The 23,001-nt window shown below is 39.5% G+C and overlaps 1 protein-coding gene across 1 annotated transcript in view; it reads right to left on the reverse strand.

Annotated features, from left to right (window-relative positions):
• Window positions 1-22,542, reverse strand: part of myom3 (myomesin 3) — a 58,946-nt gene extending 36,404 nt beyond the window's left edge. Inside the window, exons 1-7 of the mRNA XM_073485499.1 lie at window positions 22,436-22,542; window positions 15,438-15,542; window positions 9,671-9,824; window positions 7,339-7,496; window positions 6,002-6,094; window positions 5,474-5,562; window positions 2,505-2,549 (exon numbers count right to left, since the gene is read on the reverse strand). Of these exons, the coding sequence (XP_073341600.1) occupies window positions 2,505-2,549; window positions 5,474-5,562; window positions 6,002-6,094; window positions 7,339-7,496; window positions 9,671-9,824; window positions 15,438-15,542; window positions 22,436-22,542 (751 nt within the window). The remainder of the gene's footprint in view (window positions 1-2,504; window positions 2,550-5,473; window positions 5,563-6,001; window positions 6,095-7,338; window positions 7,497-9,670; window positions 9,825-15,437; window positions 15,543-22,435) is intronic.
• Window positions 22,543-23,001: the final 459 nt, after the last annotated feature.

Genomic DNA, 23,001 nt, shown 5'->3' on the forward strand with positions numbered 1-23,001 from the left:
CCATCCTCCTGGATGAGTCAGAGAAAGACATGTTTCTTATAATGATCCTGTTCCGCTAAGCCACCCAGGCTATCACAGGAATGTGTGCAGCTTCACCAAACACACCGCTTAGATCTTTTTTCCCCCTATCATTCAAACCTACGCCTCCTTCAGTACAATGATGATTATGATAAATTCACCACAGTTGTGCTTTTGTTATTGAGTGGTTCATGTTGGAAAATATGATCTGCCCCACATGAGATAATCAAGCATCAGTTACATGAAAATGGCAGCATGCAATTCTTCAGCACATTCACGCAGCAAGCAGGCCCCCGATGCCATTACATGCTGATAAAGCTTCATTCAAAATGATTGGCACTTAATTTGTAAGTGTGTGGGGAATGCATTGCATTGTATTGCAACTACATAATACCTCTGCAGAATGGATGCATTCGCAAGGTATTGGTGAAAGTCAGTAGTAGAATTAAAAAGACAACCCTGCATAAGGAATGATAATCTGCATATTTGTCCTGAGAAGATGACTTTAGTTTTATCTCTTTACAAAATTTCAAAGTAAAATAAACTAAATGGAACAGATCAGTCTGTTATCCTTAAAATCCCTCTCTAGTCAAAAATGTGTTTTTCTTCGTGCTCCCACAGATGAATGTTTGAGCTTCACTGTGGAGGATGATGTATGTGCAGAGTTTGACACCGGAAGGCTGTTTTCACATTCATTGCTGGAAGTGTAAATTTTCTCTGTGCTCATTGAAAATCTGATTTTAAGAAGCGGGCATACAAGCATGATTTATGTCAGGAGGAAACTTGGAGCTTCAAGGGCACATACACTGAGAATGGATTTTACACTGACGTGGAGAGACAACTTGTGTCCAGCAGTTAAACTTTTGAAATGAAAAAAAATATTTGCATGTTCATATGAAATGGAATTTTTAATGAGGAAAGAGGAAAAGCTGCCATTTTAAGGACTTTAATGTTGTTATCATACTTTTTTCAGCAAAACCTTGTCAGACACACTTACTATACAGTTTTTATGTATTTGTTAATACATGTTTGAAGGAATCTTAATTTCGTGTTAAATGTGACACGGAAGTCACAGCTTTGCAAAGGTATTCAATATGGCAGGCAACACAAGAGTCCAAAGATGCAGACACTGTTAAACATATCCCTACAATTATGTGAGCACTGCCTGATGTCAAAATAAGAGAATGCACACAAAATGTGCATTCAAAACATTCTTTACATTGCTCCTAGAAGAACCAGAATGTATATCTGCAAGACTAGGATTCAACTTTAAAGATTCACCTTCATTTTTATTTCCAAATACCAGTAAGTGGTTTTGATTATATGTGTCAAAGGTGAACTTATATTGTCTAATTACTTGTGTGTTTTCCCTGTTGTAAAGCAGCCTCTAACAGTCTCTGCTTCCGAACATCTAAAAAATAAAGTTGGTGAGTACAATATTTATAATCTTAACTGACAGGAATGATAAACGAAAACGTAGTTATAAAAACTGCTTCTCATTCTCATGAAAGTCCTCCATAGTAAACAACAAGTTATGTCATTTGGCATTACCTTCCAAAGAACCCATATTAGCATCACTTAATGCGGCTCTATTTGTGACCATTTGTAGCAATTTACATGTATTAGCCAATTTTTTATTGGCCATAAGTGAGCAGATTGTAATGTGACGTGACTCTTGGTTGTCTATACAAGCCTGCAGAAAATTTGTTTAATGCTGCTGGACTGTGGACTGGCTTCCAGCGCAACACAGAAGTTTCACAGTGCCCATTTAATATATTGTAGTCAGGGCCAAAAGAAATTAATGTCGACAGTTGGAAGGACATGGTTGACAGTAGTCTCCCCTGTCACAGCTACATTCCTCAGCCATCCATTGACCCTGACCTCTTCCTTAAGACATTTCGCCAGACTGATACATTGTCATGCTACTTCTGCCTTGTCACGCATTGCCACAAGAGGCTCTTTTTGGAAAACTTAGACAGGGTATTTTAGGCATTTGAATAAAGGGCCAATGCTGTTTTTCCTCTCTGGTGATGACAGCTGACATGGTGGAGGCTAATCTAGGCCAAAGAGTGCCAAAGCCAATATGAGATGCTCCACAGCTTGGAGCAAAACAGAATAAATCCCCTGCTGTCCCTGAAATGAAATATACATGACTGTCGTTCCTGCTCAATTGGAAGCAAGTCTTTCTCTCCCTACAGCAACTATCCAACAAATACTCTTACTTACTCCTGTACATCCACGGACATGGATGTCCACACAGACACATAACCCCCCATGACAAACAAACGCTGTTAAACCACTGCTCGCTTTCAATCCATCCATATCTTTCTTTATGAGGTGCAGCATGCACAGCAGAGCAGAGAGTTGTGTCACTGTCTTCAAAGCCACCCAGCCCTCCCTCGTTCACCGGTGGAGGGAAGAACTTCAAAGGGTGACAGAGAAAATGAAAGGGGACACTTTTCATTAGGCCCTGGCGCGAAACTTACCGGGGGTCTGCGAGTGCTCTGAACCAGCCACAGCTCCTTGATATGCTGAAATGCAGGGTGGCAGAGCAGGACAGATTGGAGAAAGGCAGGGAGGGGGAGAATGGAGACAGAAACAGAGGAAGATATTGTTAAATATAGAAGTACAACATACAAAGACACATCATACAAATCAAACCTGGCAATGCTACATTAATGCAAGTCACATCTAATATTCCCTTTAACCTATTTTTAACAACTGAAGAAAGCCTGTGAAATATACATGGCAAGGAGAAGCCTTGAAGTGCCTCATTAAAGCCCTGACCATCTAACTGATCCACAATGTTAGGGAGCTTTACCACAAGGTACCGAGAACTTTCAAGAAAGAGCGGGTCATTTAAAAGGCGCCAAAAAAAAACCCCAAAACACATTTTTGTGAATGTTTCTGTCATGGTGCTGTAAGGCAACGATGCTCACTGTGGATATTTGACTATTACTCACCACTACACCCACTGTCCTCGGTGTAATACATTATGCATGAGTGCCGCACTGAGATCTGTTTTTCTGATCATTTTAGCCTGGTGTTGATACTTGTCCAAATATGAAATTTATATAGAAACTTGCATAATAGGGATAGAAAACTGCACTGTGCATGGGAAAGAAAAGGAGAAATTGGCATCCAAAATAGAAATCTGTCCCTTTGGGTTTTCTCATAAAAAATCAAATACATATAATCGGACCAATGGCAAGATTGGAGGCAGTAGGAGGATGGAGGTGTTGATGTGCGATCAAATTTGGTCAAGACAGCGGCAGCAAACTTGGTATAAATGAATGTCTGTGCGCCTGCAGAGAAAGTAAAATTCATATTTTATGGTTAGGCCTGTCATGGATTCTGAATCCAGTGCCAATATTGATATTTGAAATATCAAAAATCCGATTCCAATAAATTAGCCAATCATAAGCACCAAAACATTTTGATTAAGATCCCTTTAAATCTGACAGTGAGATTTAAGAACTGTCTGTGACCAATACATGCAATGACATTTCACAGTTAAAATAAACTTCAGTGCCTTCTGGGGGATAAACTATGTAATGCTGACACCATTCCTAAAATTAAAAGGTACAGTTCACCCCCAAATCAAAAATTCATATTTTTATTCCTTTTGTCTGTAGTTCTAGGTATTCACCTAGATTGTTTTTGGTGTGAGTTGTTGAATTTTGGAGATATCAGCGCCAGAAAAATACATTTGAAATTCTCAAAAGAAATGTCTCTTTCAAGAAATCATCATCCACAGGCCTTGTTGAGAGCAGTTTCATGTAGGCACTATTTAATCTCTACTGAACTACACCTATCACAGTGCAGAAGGAAGTGTGCATGGAGGTACTGATGGACGAGAGGCTAGCTAACTAGGCTAGCTAACTTTACAGCTCAGGAGGGTATAACATTGGTGCTAACCAACAATAGAATAAACTGTTATTGACTCATACAAACAGGAATAATTTTATTTCATGGGAACACCTTAAATATATGACTTTATCTTTTTAAACTTACCCCTTTCTTGTTCCAGTGGTATGTGACTGAAACGCAGGACGCATAAAATCGTCCGCCATTTTAGGTTTTTACTGTGCGTTGCTAAGCAACAGCTGTCAACCCAGCTAGGGGGCGGGACTTCGGTTAATTGGACACGCGCAGCAGGCCAGGCTTTGCTAGCGCTGTTTCACTTAATGGCTAGCTAAACCAAAATTACCTATATTAGTTTTGATTAATTTCTTCTCCTGACGCAAAGGCTACACTAGCAGTAAGGAGGTAAGACGTCGAAGTGCCCGTGGAAACAATTCGGCCGGAGGGGAGTGGCAGGGTGGGGAAAATCAGTCGAACTGATGCCCAGCCAGCTAACACTTTAGCGGCTAACGGATGTTAGACCCGTCGGACAGGTGCTGCCCGATAATCTTGCATGAGGAAGAGGATGCTTGTGCCGCCAGTTTAGAGACTTTTCAGAGACTGTTTATACAAAAGCTAAAAGCGCTCACCTGTGATGGTGTAACGTAAGGACAAAGACTGGTTGGAAATACTGTCAAGACGTATGCTGCATATTCATGTTCCTACGGTTTCAACTCAAGATCATTTTCACTGAACAAGCAGGAGCCTCACTTTGACCCTCCAGAGCGACCAAGTCAACTTCAAGAGCACAGATGATGACTGATGGATATCCAGAGCAGGTTCAGCACCGTGACTTATGGTGAGTATTTATTCATTCTTACTGCTGCTGTCAGTGGTGTTGAATTGTGAATGACATTAGGACTTGTGAAGTCTTTTGCTCTCTGTGCTGTGTTGCTCCTGTGCTTGTAGTAGTGTATTCAGTAATTTGATTTCTGGTTTGATCAGTGCCCTTGATCGCCTTACTGTTTGGTTATTCCTTCATGTTTAACAGTCTCTAAGCTTGGCTATAAACCTCGTTGGACTTGCAGTTGTTTTGCAGGTTTCGCTGAGATTTCACTGACTTCACTCTGAGTTAGTAGCAGAGGTAGTTGTAGTAGTTACTCAGATCCGCAGATATCAGTAAGTTTTGATGTTCAGGAATAACAATTTCCTCTTACAGCACTTACACAAAAAGTCACTAGGGGGCAGTGCCATCAATATTCAACGTTTTCTATTAGTGTGTATAGGATTTAAAACAGACCTGTCCTGTCAAATACAGTTAATAATGCTGACTAATTTACAATATGTTTTTAGGAGGGTATAGTGTTGTGCACGAGATTTGAAAAGCCTTCACATGGTGGACATTCTGCAATGTAAATGCTCATTGGATTGGTTCAGTTACCTTTAATCTGACATCTTAGATTTCCTTTACTGATATCCTATTCATTATCTCAGTGCCCCAGTTTAGAGACTGAGACTGAACTCTTGTATTTCAGTCATTGTATCCCATCTTTGTACCATCCATAACGGTTCCCAGAAAGGTGGAGCTGATATGAAACAGGAAACTACTCACAGTTCACCACAAGTGTTCCAAAAGTCATAGCTTCACCCAGGGGACTCTGGGCTACCACTTTATACTCGCCAGCATCATCAGGAGAGCACCTAAGGGTAAAGAATTTCATGTATTTGTGAAGATTGTAATTTGAAGATTGGACGGAAATAAAAATGAATCCGTAGTGTTACAAATCTGCGCTTTTTATTGCACTTTTTTTGAGCAGTAACATCCTTGACTCTGTTGTGATGGCTGTTGAATTAATCCTAAATACGACATTAAGTTCATCTTCAATTCATCTTCATTCTTTTGAATTTAGGTAATGGAACAGACTTACAAAATAGCACCAGCATTTATTTCTAAGTTTGACAGCCATATTTGATCTCATACACCACAATTTCCTATTGTCACCCACAAGTTTCTTACATATTTTATATTATTCTCAAGTCATCAATGGCAAGGTCATGGTATCCAGACATGTGTCATATTCATAGTTTTCTGCGTTGTGAGATTTTCAGCCTTAATTAGCCTTTAGAGCTTGTGACCTACCTTCTGATCTCCAGTGTGTTAAGACCAAATTTTTGTTGAAGACTGTAATTCCATGGTTGGTCAGAAATTCTCAGTGGCAGACCATCCTTATACCTGAGGTGGGAAGTCAGAAAAAGTGTGTGTTAAAAGTTTTTGCTTTTTGAACATCAAAGCAAAAGTGAACAACAGGCTTCACTTGGGTGGGTCATGATCCCGCACACTGATTACTTATGCACGTCCTTCATTAATCAGATGTTGGTTTGGCTGAATCTTCAGCAGCCAGAGGGGGTCTTTGATCTCTGATTCTGTTTTGTGTTGGACACCTTAGAGGGGAGCCCTTTTGCAGCTCATTGGGCTCGATGGTTCCCATGTGTGACGGTGAAACCCGCATGCCTCAGGTTATCAAGAACTCAGCTCAGGTTTATGAATACTGAGCACACACAGTCTCTTCTTCAGCTCGTCTCTCAGCAGCTCAAGTATCAAGGTCGACAGTTAAGTACATTGCCTGCATTAACACAGTTAATTTCATATTAATACAGAAGGTGATATTCAAGTCAGGGCACAGAACTGTAGAGTCATGACTGTTTTTTTCACAGGCTTTGAGTCTATCTTTATATTCAATCACCTGCACGTACTGGTGTCTAACCTAACCTACCTCCTTGCCTCTCACACTATACACTTCTAATGATCGCATGACAGATTCAATAGTATTTCACTGCATTATAAATAAGTAATGAATTCATGATATAATGTAGGGCTGCCGCCAAGGAAGTTACATTTTGACCAGTATCTATTTGATTGATGGTTGGTTGGTTTGTTGTTTTGTCTACATTATTACACAAAAGCTACTGAATGGATTTCCATGAAACTTGGATGGAGGATGGGTCTCGGCCCAGAATAGACCCCATTATCTTTGCGTGCAGTAAACTTGTATGTACTTGTGTAAACTTAATGACTTTGGGTTGTGGACAAAACAAGACATTTGAGGATGTCATCTTGGCTTTGGGAAATGCTGATCGAAATTTTTTTAACCATTTTCTGACATTTAATAAGCCAAACAACTCATTGATTCATTGAGAAAATAATAATAATCAACAGATTAATCCACAATGAAAATATTTGTTACTTGCCGCCCTGAAAGTGAGATGTATCAGGAGTGAACATCATTGTACATCTTGTGACGTTGTTACCTGAAAGTTAGAACTTTGAGCCATTATCATTTTTCTGCTCTAACCCACTCCAGCCAAGCGAGTAACTATTAGATTTGGAAGTTTCTAAATTTGTTAGAAACTTCTAGAGAAAGAATCACTGTAGGCCAGTGGAGGCCAGAAGAATGGGGAGCAGACAAAAGTTCTTACCATGTGACCTTTGGGGGTGGACAGCCCTGGACGGTACAGGAGAGTTTAACTGTCATGCCCTCCCAGACAGTATGAGCCCGCAGAGGGATGGGAAAGTCTGGGGCCTTCTGGCTCAGACGCTCCAGGTACTTCATGTGGGCAGATGCCTTCTTTTCTGCCTGGAGCAAGGCAAGACCCAGGGGAAACAAAGTTTTTAAATGATAAATAGACAGATTTTTCAGATAAGATGAAAGGTCATGTGCTGATAAATATATTCTGTATCCATTAAGTAAGTAAACTTTATTTATTCTCTTCAGCCTCACAAGTCATTAAAACAGAGTAAGAGAAAAAACAAACTGAGCAAACATAAAAATGAAAAATAAACTTTGAATAGTCTGGATCATTTGATGGTGGTTAATCACTGGTAAAATAACACAGTAAACAAGAAGTGAAAAAATGCATATATTCAGCTCCCAACTACTGAAAAACACATATATATATTTATCTCTAATATATCAAAGTTGGTTTAACCAGGTCACAAATGCAGCCTTGTTTTTATTTTAACATCCTCTCTACAGGAAAAAGACTCCCGCACACTGTCCACTTCACTTGCAATTCCTAACCTTCATCAGGTTATCCTCCAAGACAATGGGGGAGGCTGTCTTAAGTAGGGTTGTGGACTCGCGTGGCCCAATCAGGCCACACCGCAGATGGACATCCCTCAAAATTGGCAATTTTGTTGGTCCAGGTGTCCACAACCCTACTTAAGACAGCCTCCCCCACCGCTTGTAACCTGATGAAGGTCTAAGTACCCAAACGTTATTGTCATTAAACTTAATTGCAAGTGAAGTGGACAGTGTGCGGGAGTCTTTTTCCTGATTTGGTCGGCCTTCCATCTTCTCCTACGCACCTGTCGATCTTAAGGTGTGCAAAAGCTGTACTCTGTGAAACATCCTCTCTACAGCCAATCAAAAATTGCAGTGACTTTGTATTCCTCTCAGTGCACATAAATAATGCAGAAAAAAAATTGAAATACATATTATTTTCTAGTTTATCGAAGATATAGAACAACAGCAATATCAACACTATCAAAACCTGTTTGAAATTGGAATTGTTAACAGTAGATAGTTTAAATATTTATATTTACCATACCATACAATAAGTACCAGTTTGCTGACATATGATAAACTAGCCACAATCAGAACAGAGGCTAATGCAATTTTAATTGCATGGACATACTGAGGATTTAGCAGATAAGGCATGACATAACACTGTCAGAGTTTATGGTTCTCATTTTGATAGTGCATGCACTAATATGCAAAGTACATGTTGTATATTATTTTAGATGGGTGTTTCTCACTGAGACCTAAGATTTTGAAAGTTTTCATACCAATAAATCATCTCCTCTTCTGCTGTGAAAGTTAAATTTTATTGACAAAGCTCAATACAAAACAGTCTTTTTTTTTGTCAAGGTTATTAAGCTGAAAAGTAAAACAAGGTGTGAACATTTTTTTTAGTTACTTGAAATAAGGATAAAGTGACTGAAACAAACTAAGATAAAAATATACAGGATGTGTCTTTAGTTTTGGTCTTTGTCAATTGGATCCAATTTATCAACATAACAACCATGAGGAGGCAATGATGCATATGTTTTTTACGACTGGGATGCCTTCATGACTGCGAGTCATTTGCCTTCACAGAGTGTTGTGTTTATATTGTGATACCAAGAGCTTTCCATAAGTGCCTGCTGTTAGCCAAACAGCCGACTACTCATTTAAGTCCAGCCGGCTATTTTTTTAAAACTCTAATTAAGCAGAGAGGTTGTGTCCTGCTGAGTAGATAATAGAGAGTCGTCAGTGTTTGACAGATATTAGCAATATAATTCATGACGAAACAATGGCTGTATTTTCTGTATATGCCACAAACACATTCATGGGCTTAATAAATGAATAAATGAATCACTTCTCTTTATTTACATTGCATTGCCTTAAGTTGCATTGCAAATGCACAATAAAACAGGCAATATTGTCAAAGTAACAGACCTGAGTCCTAGATGAATAAAATGTACTCTATGCCGCAGCCTCACACTGCAACTTGACAGTTTTAAAATGTCCTTGAATGTTTTCCAATTTTGTTGCCATTCACCAGTTAAATAAACTAATGTCAGACGCCCTGAGTCATAGTAGCTTTTTACAGAATGTGTTGGTTAAAATGCACAAGAAGCTGTAAAAACTAAAATGAGTAAACCTTCCCTGGAATTGAAAATAAAATGAAATAAAACTAATTAAAAATACAAAACTATAATGACTATGCTTGTATTAGGTCATTCCTGAGACCAAATCTTGACCTTTACCTGCATGCGAAGGGCCATTTTGTCAACGCGTGTGCGTAACACATGCTGATTCCTGATCACGTCTATCTCCACCTTCTCAAGCTCGTTCCCAAACATGGTCCACTTGTCTCGGTGATACTCCTCATCAGCAGCCAGAGTGTCCTTCAGGATTTCCCTAGTGGAACATAGTAAATTTTTAATACACCCAGTACTGTTGTTTTTTCTGACTTTTTTTTGTTATTCTGCCAAGCAGAATGCAGGTGCAGAACACAGAAATACAACCTTACAAAATGCAGTAACATTTAAATGACTGTTTCATAAATAACACTGTTTTGATGTGCACATTTCAGCTGCACAGAATGTTTTCAAAAGCAGACGGAAGGTAATTAGCTTCACTTGAAAAAAATTTTAGTAGGATGTCAAAACAATTCAGAGATCCGTCAGAGGAAGGGACAAGAGTACAGACAGCAATTCAGACAAAGGTATGAACATGTTTTTTTGTAAAAACACAGGTCGACCTATGACAGAAACAAAACAGCAATTTTACATTGATTTTTTTTTTGGCACGTAAACATTTCTTTCTCTCTCAGTCCATTTGCCGACAAATGCTACTTTCGTGATGTTTGGCACTTTGTCGTGGAAAAGGCTCAGTGATGATGTCGGTGGTTTGCTGCTCCATTTATACCTACGTGTCATTTCACATGAGCACCATTCTGACACACGTTCAAAGGTTTTGAGAAGTTCAGTGGAATATCAAGGCTCACTGCCACTGTTATTCACATCACTATGAAGGGATGCTGTGCTGCCTGCTACTCTGAAATCTCTTGAATGATGATGTTCACCTCTCCAGGACTCCTTCAGGTGTGGACAGTTCAAATTGTCACTGTGTTGCTGCCTATGTGACATCCTTTCATCAAGTTGGTTGTCATGGAGATGGCAGGTGGTTGTGATAGTCTATTCACTCAGAAGAAACAAACTTTATCTGTCTTTGTCTGGGCAGCAAGGTGGGATGGTAACTAGGGAATGTATCATAACTCGATCCTGGGGTTCAAGGCTTGTCTTTGATTTATCTCCTCAGCTAGGGGTCATTAAAGACGCGGTCACCCACCATGACTTAACAGTACAAAACTTTCTGTCTTGTGGATCTTGGATTCATTTTGTTGTTTGTACTCTACTTGACTAATCAGTGACAAGGGGTCATGCATTACAAGGTCACACACTTGAAATGTGACTCAATGATGAGGTCCTCTTAAACGCATCTTTGCACAGTTCACACATATGTTGCAAGACAATCATCTAACGATACATCACGATATCTGTCTAACTGAAGAAAACAATTTGCCCCTAAGAAGGCAAAGCGCAGGAATTATGTATTCACTCACTGCATTGTGTTGTCAGTTTCACAGAATCTGCTAAGATTATGTAAATGATAAATAATTAGGGAAGGATCCTACATAATTAAAGACAATATTACTATTATTTTATTTTAGCTAGAAACGTGGAAGGCCCAATGTTAGGAAGCCCTGGTTCAAAGTATCGATAATCGCATTGCCTCCTCTTGCGATATATTGCCGTACTTAAATTTTGTTCCACCCCTATCGACAAGTGAAACATTTCCTGTGTGAAAATCCTGTGTTTTAGCTTAACCAACACAGTGAAATTCCCATCAGCTCTATACCTCCTGAACCTTTGCTGTGAGCTTATTGTCAAGGCTGTCAACAAACCACAAGACTCTTACAGATGTCATTCAACCCCTCTCATAGTCTAATATAGTATACTATATACACGTGTATGGCAGGTTGTAGGGGTGAATATATCCATATGTACATGGAATCACACATTATCTGGTGCACATGTAGTTCATCCATGCTCATGGAGGTATACACACTAAAACACGCACAATCATGAATTTTGCTTGCCTTTATAAATGCACTTTAATACCCCTGTCTCATCACCAGAGGGGAGTGTATCCTGAACCATCTTTTGATTGATAGTCCCCAGGGTTTAATTATTTGAACACATACATCACACACACACACTGCCACAACAAACACAGAAGACAGAATCTTAAATATTCACAAACACTTCTCTGAGCTTTGATGGCCACTAGAGCATGAATGGCCCTACAAATGCTTGCAATAATTCAGCGAAATGCACAAACGGCATGAATGAATATGCAAATAACTACGTGGATGCACAGATGCATATGCTGACAAGTGTGTACCCACTTGCACTCACACTCCCAGGCGCCCAGAAACACTGTTTTGACTTCTTCTGCCACAGGCTGAGAGTGAGTTTGTGCCTGTCAGTGCTTTTAATCTCTCTGGGCTCAGAGATTTTAAGCCTTGAGGGAATGAACCACTGGAACACATCAAGTCAGTTGGTATGAGAGGGTTTATGGCTTCATTATTACTCCAAATGGATATTTTAATATTGCTCATTGGTGTGAAGAACCGCAAACCCCTCTTGCCAAGACAAACCAGGCATGTATGAGTCAGCTGCAAAATTTACATGTTACCCTTTCCTACGAGGAGGAGATAATAGAGAACCCATTGTGTGATTCAGATAGTAATGTGCAACTGGAGCCACACTTGCCAAAGATCCATCCCATTCATTTCCACACAAATCAAAACAAATGTCATGCTCCCACGTCTTGCAACACTCAGACCTTCCAGAAATAGTGTGCCAATCCTCGGGAGCTTTTAACTTCATCCTTCCGTCCTCCCTCTCTTATCCCGGGAGGAGCCAGCCACCTCCAGCATTACTAGATATCCTAAAATATCCATCTATGCCATATTCATCTCAGTACTCCTGAGGGGAGTCAGATTTGTCAGGAATTGAGGTTCGATTGAGAGAATTAGCACTTCAGAGGGAATCGACCTTGCTAATTCAAGAGGTAGAGGGCTTTAACAGGTGGGGAAATATGAAGGTGAAATAAGCTGAACATATTTGGCTGAGAGGATAGAAGAAACTCGTAGATGTGTTGGAGTTTAGTGGTCGTGGCATGGGAGAGGGCACCTAATGAGATGCCAAGTTGGCAGGGCCGCATCGCTGCAGCTGAGGCTCATTACTGTCAGATGTGTTTTGTCTTACAAAAGGGTGTGATTGCACCCTCAATGACTTCCCCCCTTTTTCACTCTCCCTTCTTGGCACCTCAGTCCTCTAGTATTACCCATCTTCTCCTTGAATACTCATTGTGACCTCTGTCCATCCATTTATTCACTGTGGCCAGCCAACTGCCAGCCAAAGCTTCTGTTCATGGCTTAAAGAAGAAAATATCTGTGTTATTTTTAGCATCGATGAAGAAGTCCATATACTTAGAGATGTAAAATCCTTTTTGAAACAAGAGTGGAATCAATTTCTGGATGGATGTAAGAACAAGAAACAGGCTGCCACTAAGCCTCTAAAAGTGAAAGTGGTATTTAGTCCCAACACAGATACTACGTGACCCAGACACGGCGAGCTGCCCCTACAGTAGAAAAGGGATTCTGGTAAAGCAAATCTTAACACAAGAGGCAACAATCCCCTTGCATCCTGTTCTTGGTGACCTAAACCTCTCTTATTTTTAGATATACGACATCCTCTCCATGACAGCTGAGCAGTAATCCGGTCCTGGCAACACAATCATAAGACACTTAAAAAAAAAAAGTAAAAGATGGCTCACACATGTCATCGACAAAATCCTCTCGCATTCTGACTCACTAATAAACCTCACTATCACTATATAATTTTGTCTGCCATCTGGCACCCGGCCGCCTGGTTAAAAGGAAGCCAACTAGTGATTCATCTCCATGATAGACTAAATGATTGAATAAACTCCCGTTTTATCCTGTTTTGTTGTTATTTGCAACTCTGAGGGAAATGGAAATGATCCAGTTGTCTTTGCAACAGTGCTGCCAACAATAATACCACTTGGAAACATGAGGGTGGAAAAGTTGTCTTTTGCCACTTAAAGAGATCTCATGTTTGATGTTTGTAATTGGGGTTGATTGTCTTTATAACTTTTTTCCAGGGCTGCAACTAACACTTCACTAGTGATTAATCTGCCATTTATTTTCTTATTAATCGATTATAGATTTAGTCTAAAATATTACAAAAAATAGTGACTAAATTAATTAGAGCCCCTGGTGATGTCTTTGAAATGACATTTTTTGTCTAACCAGCAGTCCAGGACCAAATATATTCAGTTTATTTTAATGCAAGACACTTGCACTTATGCCATATAACAATATGCACAAGACAAATATAGTTTCATATTGTAATTACGATACAATATGGATATTGAAGAATTACTTAAAAATCAATTGATTATCAAAACAGTTGATTTACTGCGTAATCCTTTCAGCTATACTTCTTCCAATAGGTTGTGAAGCTTCTTCTTCTCTTTCAGTACAAAAATACAAATATAAAAGTTCCACTGTATGACTCAGTTGAATGGTTATTGCTTATTGGCTTTATGACATCCTTGAAATGATGGGAGATGTTCCCAGCTGGCCTTTAACAGACAGATGAGTGAAGAAAGAGCCCTGATTTCTGTTGTTTTATTGAGTCTCTGTTGGCATAAAAGCTCTTATGGTTTCAACGGCTTGTAGGGCAAAGAACCAGTGAAACTTGACCCACTCCACATTCTCAAATAAAGTGGAGAGAGAGAGAGAGAGAGGATGTGGCGTTGACTACTGATGGAGAGGCAGAGTTTTACGACAAGCACAGATCATCCAGGAAGGAAGTCCTCTGGAGAAAAGTGGAGGCTTGCTTCCAGTCTTTGATTCAGTATGCAAAGAAGAGACTCATCCACAGTGACTGCCATTTGGTACCTACAAAAGACTCCAATCCAAAATAAGAAGCAAACATAATGTGCCCAAGCTGAGAGCTGCAGATGGACAAGATTTACATTTTTCCCCGTGGTGTCAATGATTTGTTGTTGTGAGGCTTGGCTATTAGAAGTCAGGCTGCAACTGATAATGATTTTGTGATTATTAATGAATCTAGAGATTATTTTCTTGATCACTTAATTTTTTGGTCCATAAAAATATCAGAAAATCGTATGAGCCATGCGTGAGAGATGGAAAAGATCTGAATTTGAATGTAATTTGATCATGTGTTTTGGGAAAAATGAGGTGTGCCAAATGTAGTAGTTTGTTGTTTCAGTGAGCCAGATATGTACTCAGTACTGCCAATAACACTATTCTTGTTAAGGGTGAGTGATATAACAGTACTGTGAAACAAACTACATTTGTTAACCAAGAGTTTGCTATATCACCAGGGCTTCGCGATTAATACTAATTAAAGTATGATTGAATTCACAATATGGCCAAGTGCAATATCCAAATCACAGAAGCTGCAATTTTCTGATTAAAGGTGCAGTATGTAAGAATTTGCCAACTTCTCAAATTCATACTCCAAGCAACAGGGGGCAGCATAGTAGCATTGTAGCTGCTGTTAACTTATTTAGTCATGTTAGCCATGCAGCTAGCGGTCCTAGTGTGGAGCCGTCCGGAGTGTTGGTGTTTATACCACTAGCACAGGTGCTTTGGACCAGGGGGACCCAGCAGGATATGCTGGTGGGGAGCAGTGGTGGAATGGGAAAAAGCACAGGAGCTGGGCGAGGCCGTTGTTGGCAATGTTGCAAATAAATGCATTAATGTGAGGAGACATGGGACTCTTAATTAGAATTTCTCAACTGATTTTCCATAAATGTATTGTATGTATCTTAATGCATTTTGATATTGTAATATAAAATGACTTGTATATGATCAACATAAACATCTGGCTAGATCGCATATCTCACCATGTCCTGTGGCGTGGGATGTTGTCCATGTTCAGGATCTCCTTGACAGACATCAGGTCACCAGGGATGATAGGATAGAAGTCAGAGTAGGAGGCTTCCTCATCGCTGTTGTATTCAGAGAAGGTTGGAAAAATACAACAGCCTGATTAAAACAAGATATCTTGCATATCATCAAATGACACAGGTGAAAGATTACAAAATAGATATTTTCCCTTGTCATCCTTCACAGCTATTTATTCTGTTGATGGAAGGATTAAGTGTTCCTATTAGCATGCCTATTCATTTTGTCATGGTTTATGGCACATTATCCATTCTCAAGTTCATCAGATCATTATTCTCCTCTGCCACTAGAAAGCAGCAGTGGCTCTCCTATGCTCAGTCTGAACAGCAGAGGTGGCCACACGTCAGAGAGAGCTCTGCTAATGTAGGCAAACAGTGTATACGTTTATTCAAGCACTCCAGGGATTCAGTTTAAACTGGCAACTCTTATCTTATCTCCAGATTGAAAATGGCTTTAATGGATAGTTTCTGTGTCCTCTTCCTCCTGTAAAGAACTTGCAAGGTAAACAATGACAAACCAAAATCAAACAAAACAACATTAACTGCAAAGAAGTGAGAATCTGTGAAAGACAAACCCTCTTTGAAACACAATGTCAGTATTGTTTGTCGCACTAATACCCTCTGTCAATCTGTACAGCTCAGGATTGTTCATTGTGTTGCATAGCAGATTTGTCACTGATCAGCATAAACACACATTACAGTGTTTTTTAGAATATGACAATGGAATTTGCAGATTCAGCTCGTATTAGAATAAAAACATTTTTTTGTAAATGTATTGTAAAGTATTATATATCTTCCCTTGACAAACAAGATATGAGAATTAAGAACAAGATAACAGCTTGCAAAACAGCTTCATGTTGATATTTACAATGAGTTTGACTACAGTTTTAAGGGTCCAGTGTATCATTTAGGGAGAAATGGAATATAATATTCATAGAATATAGAAGAAAAGCTGTCCTGATCACAATTTTTTTGGGCTTGGGCTTCAGAGCGTCAGGATGGTAGTGGGAGGTTGTGGATGAAACTATGCTTTCCTGAAATTCACAGTCATTACATACTTATATACTTTGCTTTTATGTAATTATGGGTCTAATGAAAGCCACTGCCTATTTCATCCCCACCTTCAAAGTCTCAACATTCAACTCGACTAGTGAGCGAGTGTTGAGCAGTTGCACATGCGTAGTGAGGGTTGTGCTCGCGCTTGTCACGGCCCCATGCTTGCTGGATCGAAATTGTGGACCCTTGCGAGAGTGGTTTCGTCTTGGAGATACTGCAGTTATTAATCTCTGCATTCACATTAAATGTCATAGAGAAGCGCCATTCCTCACTCTTTATCAATCTTTTGCCTCTTTTTTTGGTACAGCTGACGAAACAACTCCTTCCTCCTCCTGCTCCAAAAAAAAAAACAACCCCCAAAGCATTCGAATACCGACTTGGATGTTGATTACCATGGCAACAGTAGAAGTTTTGAAGCATTCACGTCAGCCCTTTATAAACCAATTACGGGCTCTAGAGGACCTTGGGACGTTGGGATGGGAAAGACCAATGTGTTTGATTTAGTGGCATCTAGCGGTTAAGTTGCAGATTGCAACCAACTGAATACATCTCATCTCACCAAGCTTATAGGAGATACAACAAAAAAAAAATCCAACCAAAAATGCAAAGGGCCTTTTCTAGAACCAGTATTTGGTTTGTCTGTTCTGGGCTACTGTAAAAACATTGCGGTGCAACATGGCGAACTCTGAGAAGGAGGACCTGCTCCCTCTGTAGATATAGAAGGCTCATGCTAAAGTAATGAAAACACAATGATTCTCAGTTTCAGGTGATTATACACTAATGAATGATACAATTATCTAAACTGTATTCCATTTCTGCTGATGGGTCCCCAACAATCCTACACACTGGACCTTTACGTCGCTCTCAATGTACTAAAAAACAGTTAACAGATATGACGGTAGTGCTGTCAGAGCTGGTCAGTGTTTTGCGTCACACTGCTGCGAGGAAACTGGGTTTCTCTCAGGAACACATGGTGCAATGTTTAACACTCTTTACTGAACTGTAACCCACTGTTTTTGGCAGATTTTTCTGCTAGGTGCCTCCCATAAGGGGTGCAAAGCTTAATCAGGGGAGTGTGTGACCTGTTATCTCTCATGTGCGAGAAATGTTATGACCATCATCAGCTGCTTCTGCTCTGCGTGTTCCCCTTTTACTCACTGGTGTGCAAACACACATGCTATTGTCTATAGGGAGCTTACATAATCAGGAGGAACATGGGGCTGCTGATGTGAGCACAGTGTGGTGTTTATGAGCCAAAGGCTTTTTGGATACGAGCCAATGGGTTGTTCATGGCACAATTTGAATTCTTCATCATCATAGCATGCAGTCATCTGCGATGTTCAGTTTTTAATCCGCATCCGTGTTAACTGGTGGTAGAGCTGCTTGTGTTCCAGTTGATGAACCAAACATACAGAGCAGTTACTGGATACATACAGTATACAGTGAAGTGATCCTAAATTAGAAGCACTGCCAGTTGCTGCTCTTACTGTATAGGCACTTGAAGTAATCTCTTCATCATGGGTTCATAGTCATGCACTCACACAGACAATAGACACAGATATGTAAGCCTACACTAAAGCATGAGCTCTCCATTTAAACCAACAATAAACTGGGCTGACCTTTTCTACGTGCACCCCCATAAACAGGAGAGGAGCGTTTGTTCTTAGCAACAAGGTCACTTGAGGCAATGACGCTGAAAGGCATTTTTGTAACAAGAGAAGCATTAATTTTACTCTACTTTTATCCACAGATGACTGTTGCTCTTTTAACAAGAGTAATTACAAACACAGTAAGAGGATATCATAAGTTTGAGCACTTTGCTTGTTTTTCATGTGTTTTTAGATTAGGGCTGCACATTAAGCATAATATTATCAGATTGCAATATGGCCAAGAGGAATATTAAAATCACAGTAGCTGCTCTTTTTTGATAAATGTAAAATATGTGACCAAACAGCATTTTAATGAAGTACTCTAAAGCTGCACTGGCCTACAGATCTTGTTCTCCAGATATAAGAAAAAATGTTTTTTTGGTACAGACCCCAAAAAATGTCACATCGCCGTGGTTTTAATAGCTTTTCCGTGAAAATAGTGTTATGTTAAAAATTCCCACTAATCGTGAATCATATCGCAATCACAATATATGTCAAAATAATCAGCTTTTTTTTTTGGTTACTGATTAATGATTAATCTGAACTTACAATCACATCCTATTTCACATCCTATTTCTTGCAGCTGATATTGTGTAAGTTCAGCATGACTGTTTAGATAAATTGTTTCATGAAAGCATAGAGGAAGCCTGACATGGTTCATACTCAGAAAACCAAACTTTCAGTACAGATAACTGACATACATCATATAATATAGTTATGCAAGTTCTTGGCTCATTGTCCTCGAGATGAGTCCATATGCATTTGTCTGATTCTGGGAATCAGAATAAATCTTTCGAAAGTCAAGACGCTGTAGAACTGGGCCCTCCAAAGTTATTGTTGTATTAAAAACTGGAACAACATGTGCAGCCCCATCATAGATCTGTAATTACAGCATAGTTTTGCCCAACGTTTAAGTACATTACCACTGTGATGTACAACACCGCTCCTTTTGAAAAGGATAAATGGAAAAAAAAAAAATCTTGAAGATTGTCTGCCAGGACTGTATGTTTAACCAGGTGTGTGTTTAAAACAATCCCCAACTACCGTTGCTGTTAACATCTAGCCCCAGGCGGTACTTTGAGCAAGCCATCTTACAAATAGCAATGCAAATTGACATGACTTCTCGTTTTCTTTTGTTTGCAAGCTGGGAAATTTCCCCATTTCACGGCGCTCAGAGGACAACTTCTGCTTTTGCTGTCTTATTTTTCTCTTTTTCCTTTGTTTAGGTTCCCTTTGAGTGTGTACTGAGAAGCTTGGGCCGTTGAATAATGTAATGCAGAGCCTGCGGCTGGGCAGTATCGCTCAAGTACAGCCCACAGATACACACACACAGAGGGAGAAACACTGATGGCATGCAAACAGGAACAGGCATGTGCATGCACGCAAGCAAACAAACACATTGGACAGAGCTGATACTGCTGCTGTGTGCGGGAGAATGAAGTTGTGACTTTATGTGTTTATAAACAACAAGCTTCCTCAAAATATTAACCTGGTGTGACTAGGAGAAAAAAAAAGTCTCTGAGAGGCACTGGATGATCTGTCCTCACTGTTGTATGCATCTCAACAACTTTTACTGAAAATAGTCCTATGCCTACTGTACAAACAAGAAAAACTCAACTTTGTGGGCAAAACTGTTCTCTTTAGTGTTGTTATGTTAAACCTCCCAGTGGACACTTTGTTCAATCTACATGAAGATAAATTTGAGTGCATTCCAACTGAGGATGTTCTAAGTATACATTTACAATGCCCCTCATTGCACCTGAAAGAGAGATACCCTCTTAAGTTTGACTGAACTAAAGCTTGATGGAATTATTATTTTCATCATCTCTGTGGAGAAAATTGGTCCAATTCCCTTTATTCTACAATGGGGATTGCAGACCGACAGCTTAGCCTAATTTAATAACTCACTACAGCAGTGGGGGGTTGTGAAAATGAAGGCAAATTTGACTTGAGACTATTAGGGCAGGACCAGAAGTGATTTTCTATTAGATCTCACTGGAGTCATCTGGGAGCACTGCCTGTTTTTTATTTTTATTTTCTCTTTCATAGTATAATGGAATTGGCTTGTTTGTATATTTTACATATGTAACACTTGTATTCTAACCCAGAATTTGTGGGTGAATCTGAAATGTACTACAAGGAGTTTTTAACTGGTTTTGAAACAGTCTGATTGGAATTCTGACGCCTATATATGACCCACATACACAAACAAGACCATCAGCGAGAAGATTGGCTATTTTTGTATATTGTTGCTTTTCTTAATGTCATGTCACCGGTCAGATTCCAACTTATCTGGGTCATGATGCTGTGACATTTGTTGGGGTCTGTACCAAACACACATGTTTTCCTACACCTGGAGAACAAGATTTGTAGACCAGGACATCTCTGAAGCACTCTGTGCTTCATTATAATGCTGTTATATGCTGCATGTAACTATTATTTTTACAGTTGATTTATTAGCCGATTATTTTCACGATTACTTTTTTGTGGTTTCATCTATAAAATATTTAAAAAAATTAAAAATGCTCATCACAATTTACCAGAGCTCAAAGTGACATCTTCAAATGGCTTCTTTTGTCCAACCAACAGTCACAAACCCCAAAGACTCTCTTTTTACTGTCATAAATGACAGTGAAAATCCTCACATTTAGGAAGCAGGAACCATTGTTTTTGTTTGAAAAATGATGGAAACGATTAATTGATTTTCAAAATAGTTGGTGGTTAAATTTAATTTGATTGACTAATCAATTAATCGTTGCAGCTCTAGTCATTAACTTTGACAAAACCATTTTATCTCATATTTCACTCCAGGTCATTCATCAAGCTGACAATAAAAGCTAATGCTGCTGCCTGTCTCCTTTTTTATAATTGGGCACGTCATTATTCTAGCTTATTAATAGAGCTGTTGTGGTGTTTGCAATGTCGCAGCCACATTTGCTGCTGTTTATTTTGTCTTTCAAGCCACAGGTTGACTGGAACACCTCCCATTTACCTGATCATTTGCATGCAGCAGTAACACTGCTAACCACAAAGTAATTGAACTGCAGCTGCACACAAAGTTGTCTTCATTTATTTAATTGCCAACTTCACATAGTAGTGTGTGTATGGTCCAGTGTTAATGCGTAACTTTAGTTCTGAAACATGCTGAAAACTCTTGTCATATGAAGTTAGATTTAGCTATAGCAGGGAACACTGTAATATAACATCTTTGACATATTGACAAACATGGTGCTCATGCGTAAGCTTGAGGTGGTTTGTGATTGTGTGTGTTTGTTGTGTAGTATATCTGGAGTATCCCCTTAATACTAGAGCCAGACAGTGGTTGAGAGGGTCTCAGCGATGTGTGTTTGTGAATACTGTATGTGGATTTGTTGCGCTAGCAGCTACCATGAGTACCCCACAGGGTATACTTGAGTGGATTTAATGTGTCATTGAACTCAGAATAACCATCCTGCCATATGTTTCTCTTTAATAATTACTTTATGTCATCCTGCAACTGAAAAAACAAATCAGCTGTGATCAATCAGGACAGCTTAACACACATTAGGCAACATTATACAAAACAAATGTACCCACTTTATTATTTATAAAAGTTTACATTTAGGGCAGAAACTGTAAAAACTTTACTCTGATACATATAAAGGTTTTTGCTGTTTGTGCAGTGTAGGTTTAGTTCAAAACAGTCTCAGTCCCCAGCAATTTAATCTATTTATCCTATATTCAAATCCATATATCCAAAACCGGTATGAGCACCACTGTATTCCATCGTACGGCTCTGTTCATCTGGCTAGCGTGTGCATTTGTATTGAAAGAGAGTGAAATAAAGAGACCAAGCATTTTAATAATCTGTAATTTAAAAACAGCTGTTTGCAGATGGCATACAGTTTGTGGCTATGTAAGATCAATAACTGTAATATGACAATGGCAAAATAAACTCAACGTTTAAGTGCCGTACCCTAACACAAGACTACACAGCTGCTTCTTTCCTCAGGCTGTGGACCCCTCATCTTCAGCAGTCCACCATAAAAATAGTATTCATTTTATGACTTATCCAACCCAGACAAGTCGGAATCCGACTCGCTGAAGGGCATTAGGGATTAACTATAATACTAATTGAGACATTACCAGTTGAAAACCCCTTTTAGTACATTTAAGTAAATGATCTGAAAACTTCCACGCTTCCATTTATCCTTTTGAACTTGCACTACTGTTGTCAAGAGAACATGTTTGCACCTGGAAGTGAAGGTCTTCTTCTTGATCTGGGAGGACAGCTGCATGCTGTGAGACATCTGGGACGACTGCTCCTCCTGCTCTCGCCGCATCACCATCCTGGTTTCCATGGTAACCCCCCAACTGGCACCTGTATAGGGAGGGTAAGCTCGGAGTGAGGATGCAGAGGTGTGTAGGAGGCAGTGCCATACAGAGTCAGTGAGAGTCAGTCAGACACGAAAGACACTGTAGCCTCGGTCTGGAACACAACTACATTATATATGTGAGCAGTCAACAGACACTCGTATCTGGAGCAACTTGCAGCTGTATGTTTCATATTGAGTGCAGATAAGCTGCCAAATAAAAGCCTCTTTACTCACACTTAAGCCTTAGCCATAACTGCTTTGTATTCAGACAGGACCTTACCTTAGTTACATTTCTAGTAGTTTTCTTATATAATTGACCCAAGGGGTGTGCTGAGTGTATGCAAAATGCCACCTGCACCATTTGGTTCTCTGATAGATGAGTCTCCTGATATCTAAGATAAGTGTGTTGGGAGGTGGCAGCCCAAATACACAATGGAGTGCGAC

Source organism: Pagrus major, chromosome 17, assembly GCF_040436345.1.
Source record: "Pagrus major chromosome 17, Pma_NU_1.0".
NCBI classification, from domain to species: Eukaryota; Metazoa; Chordata; class Actinopteri; order Spariformes; family Sparidae; genus Pagrus; species Pagrus major.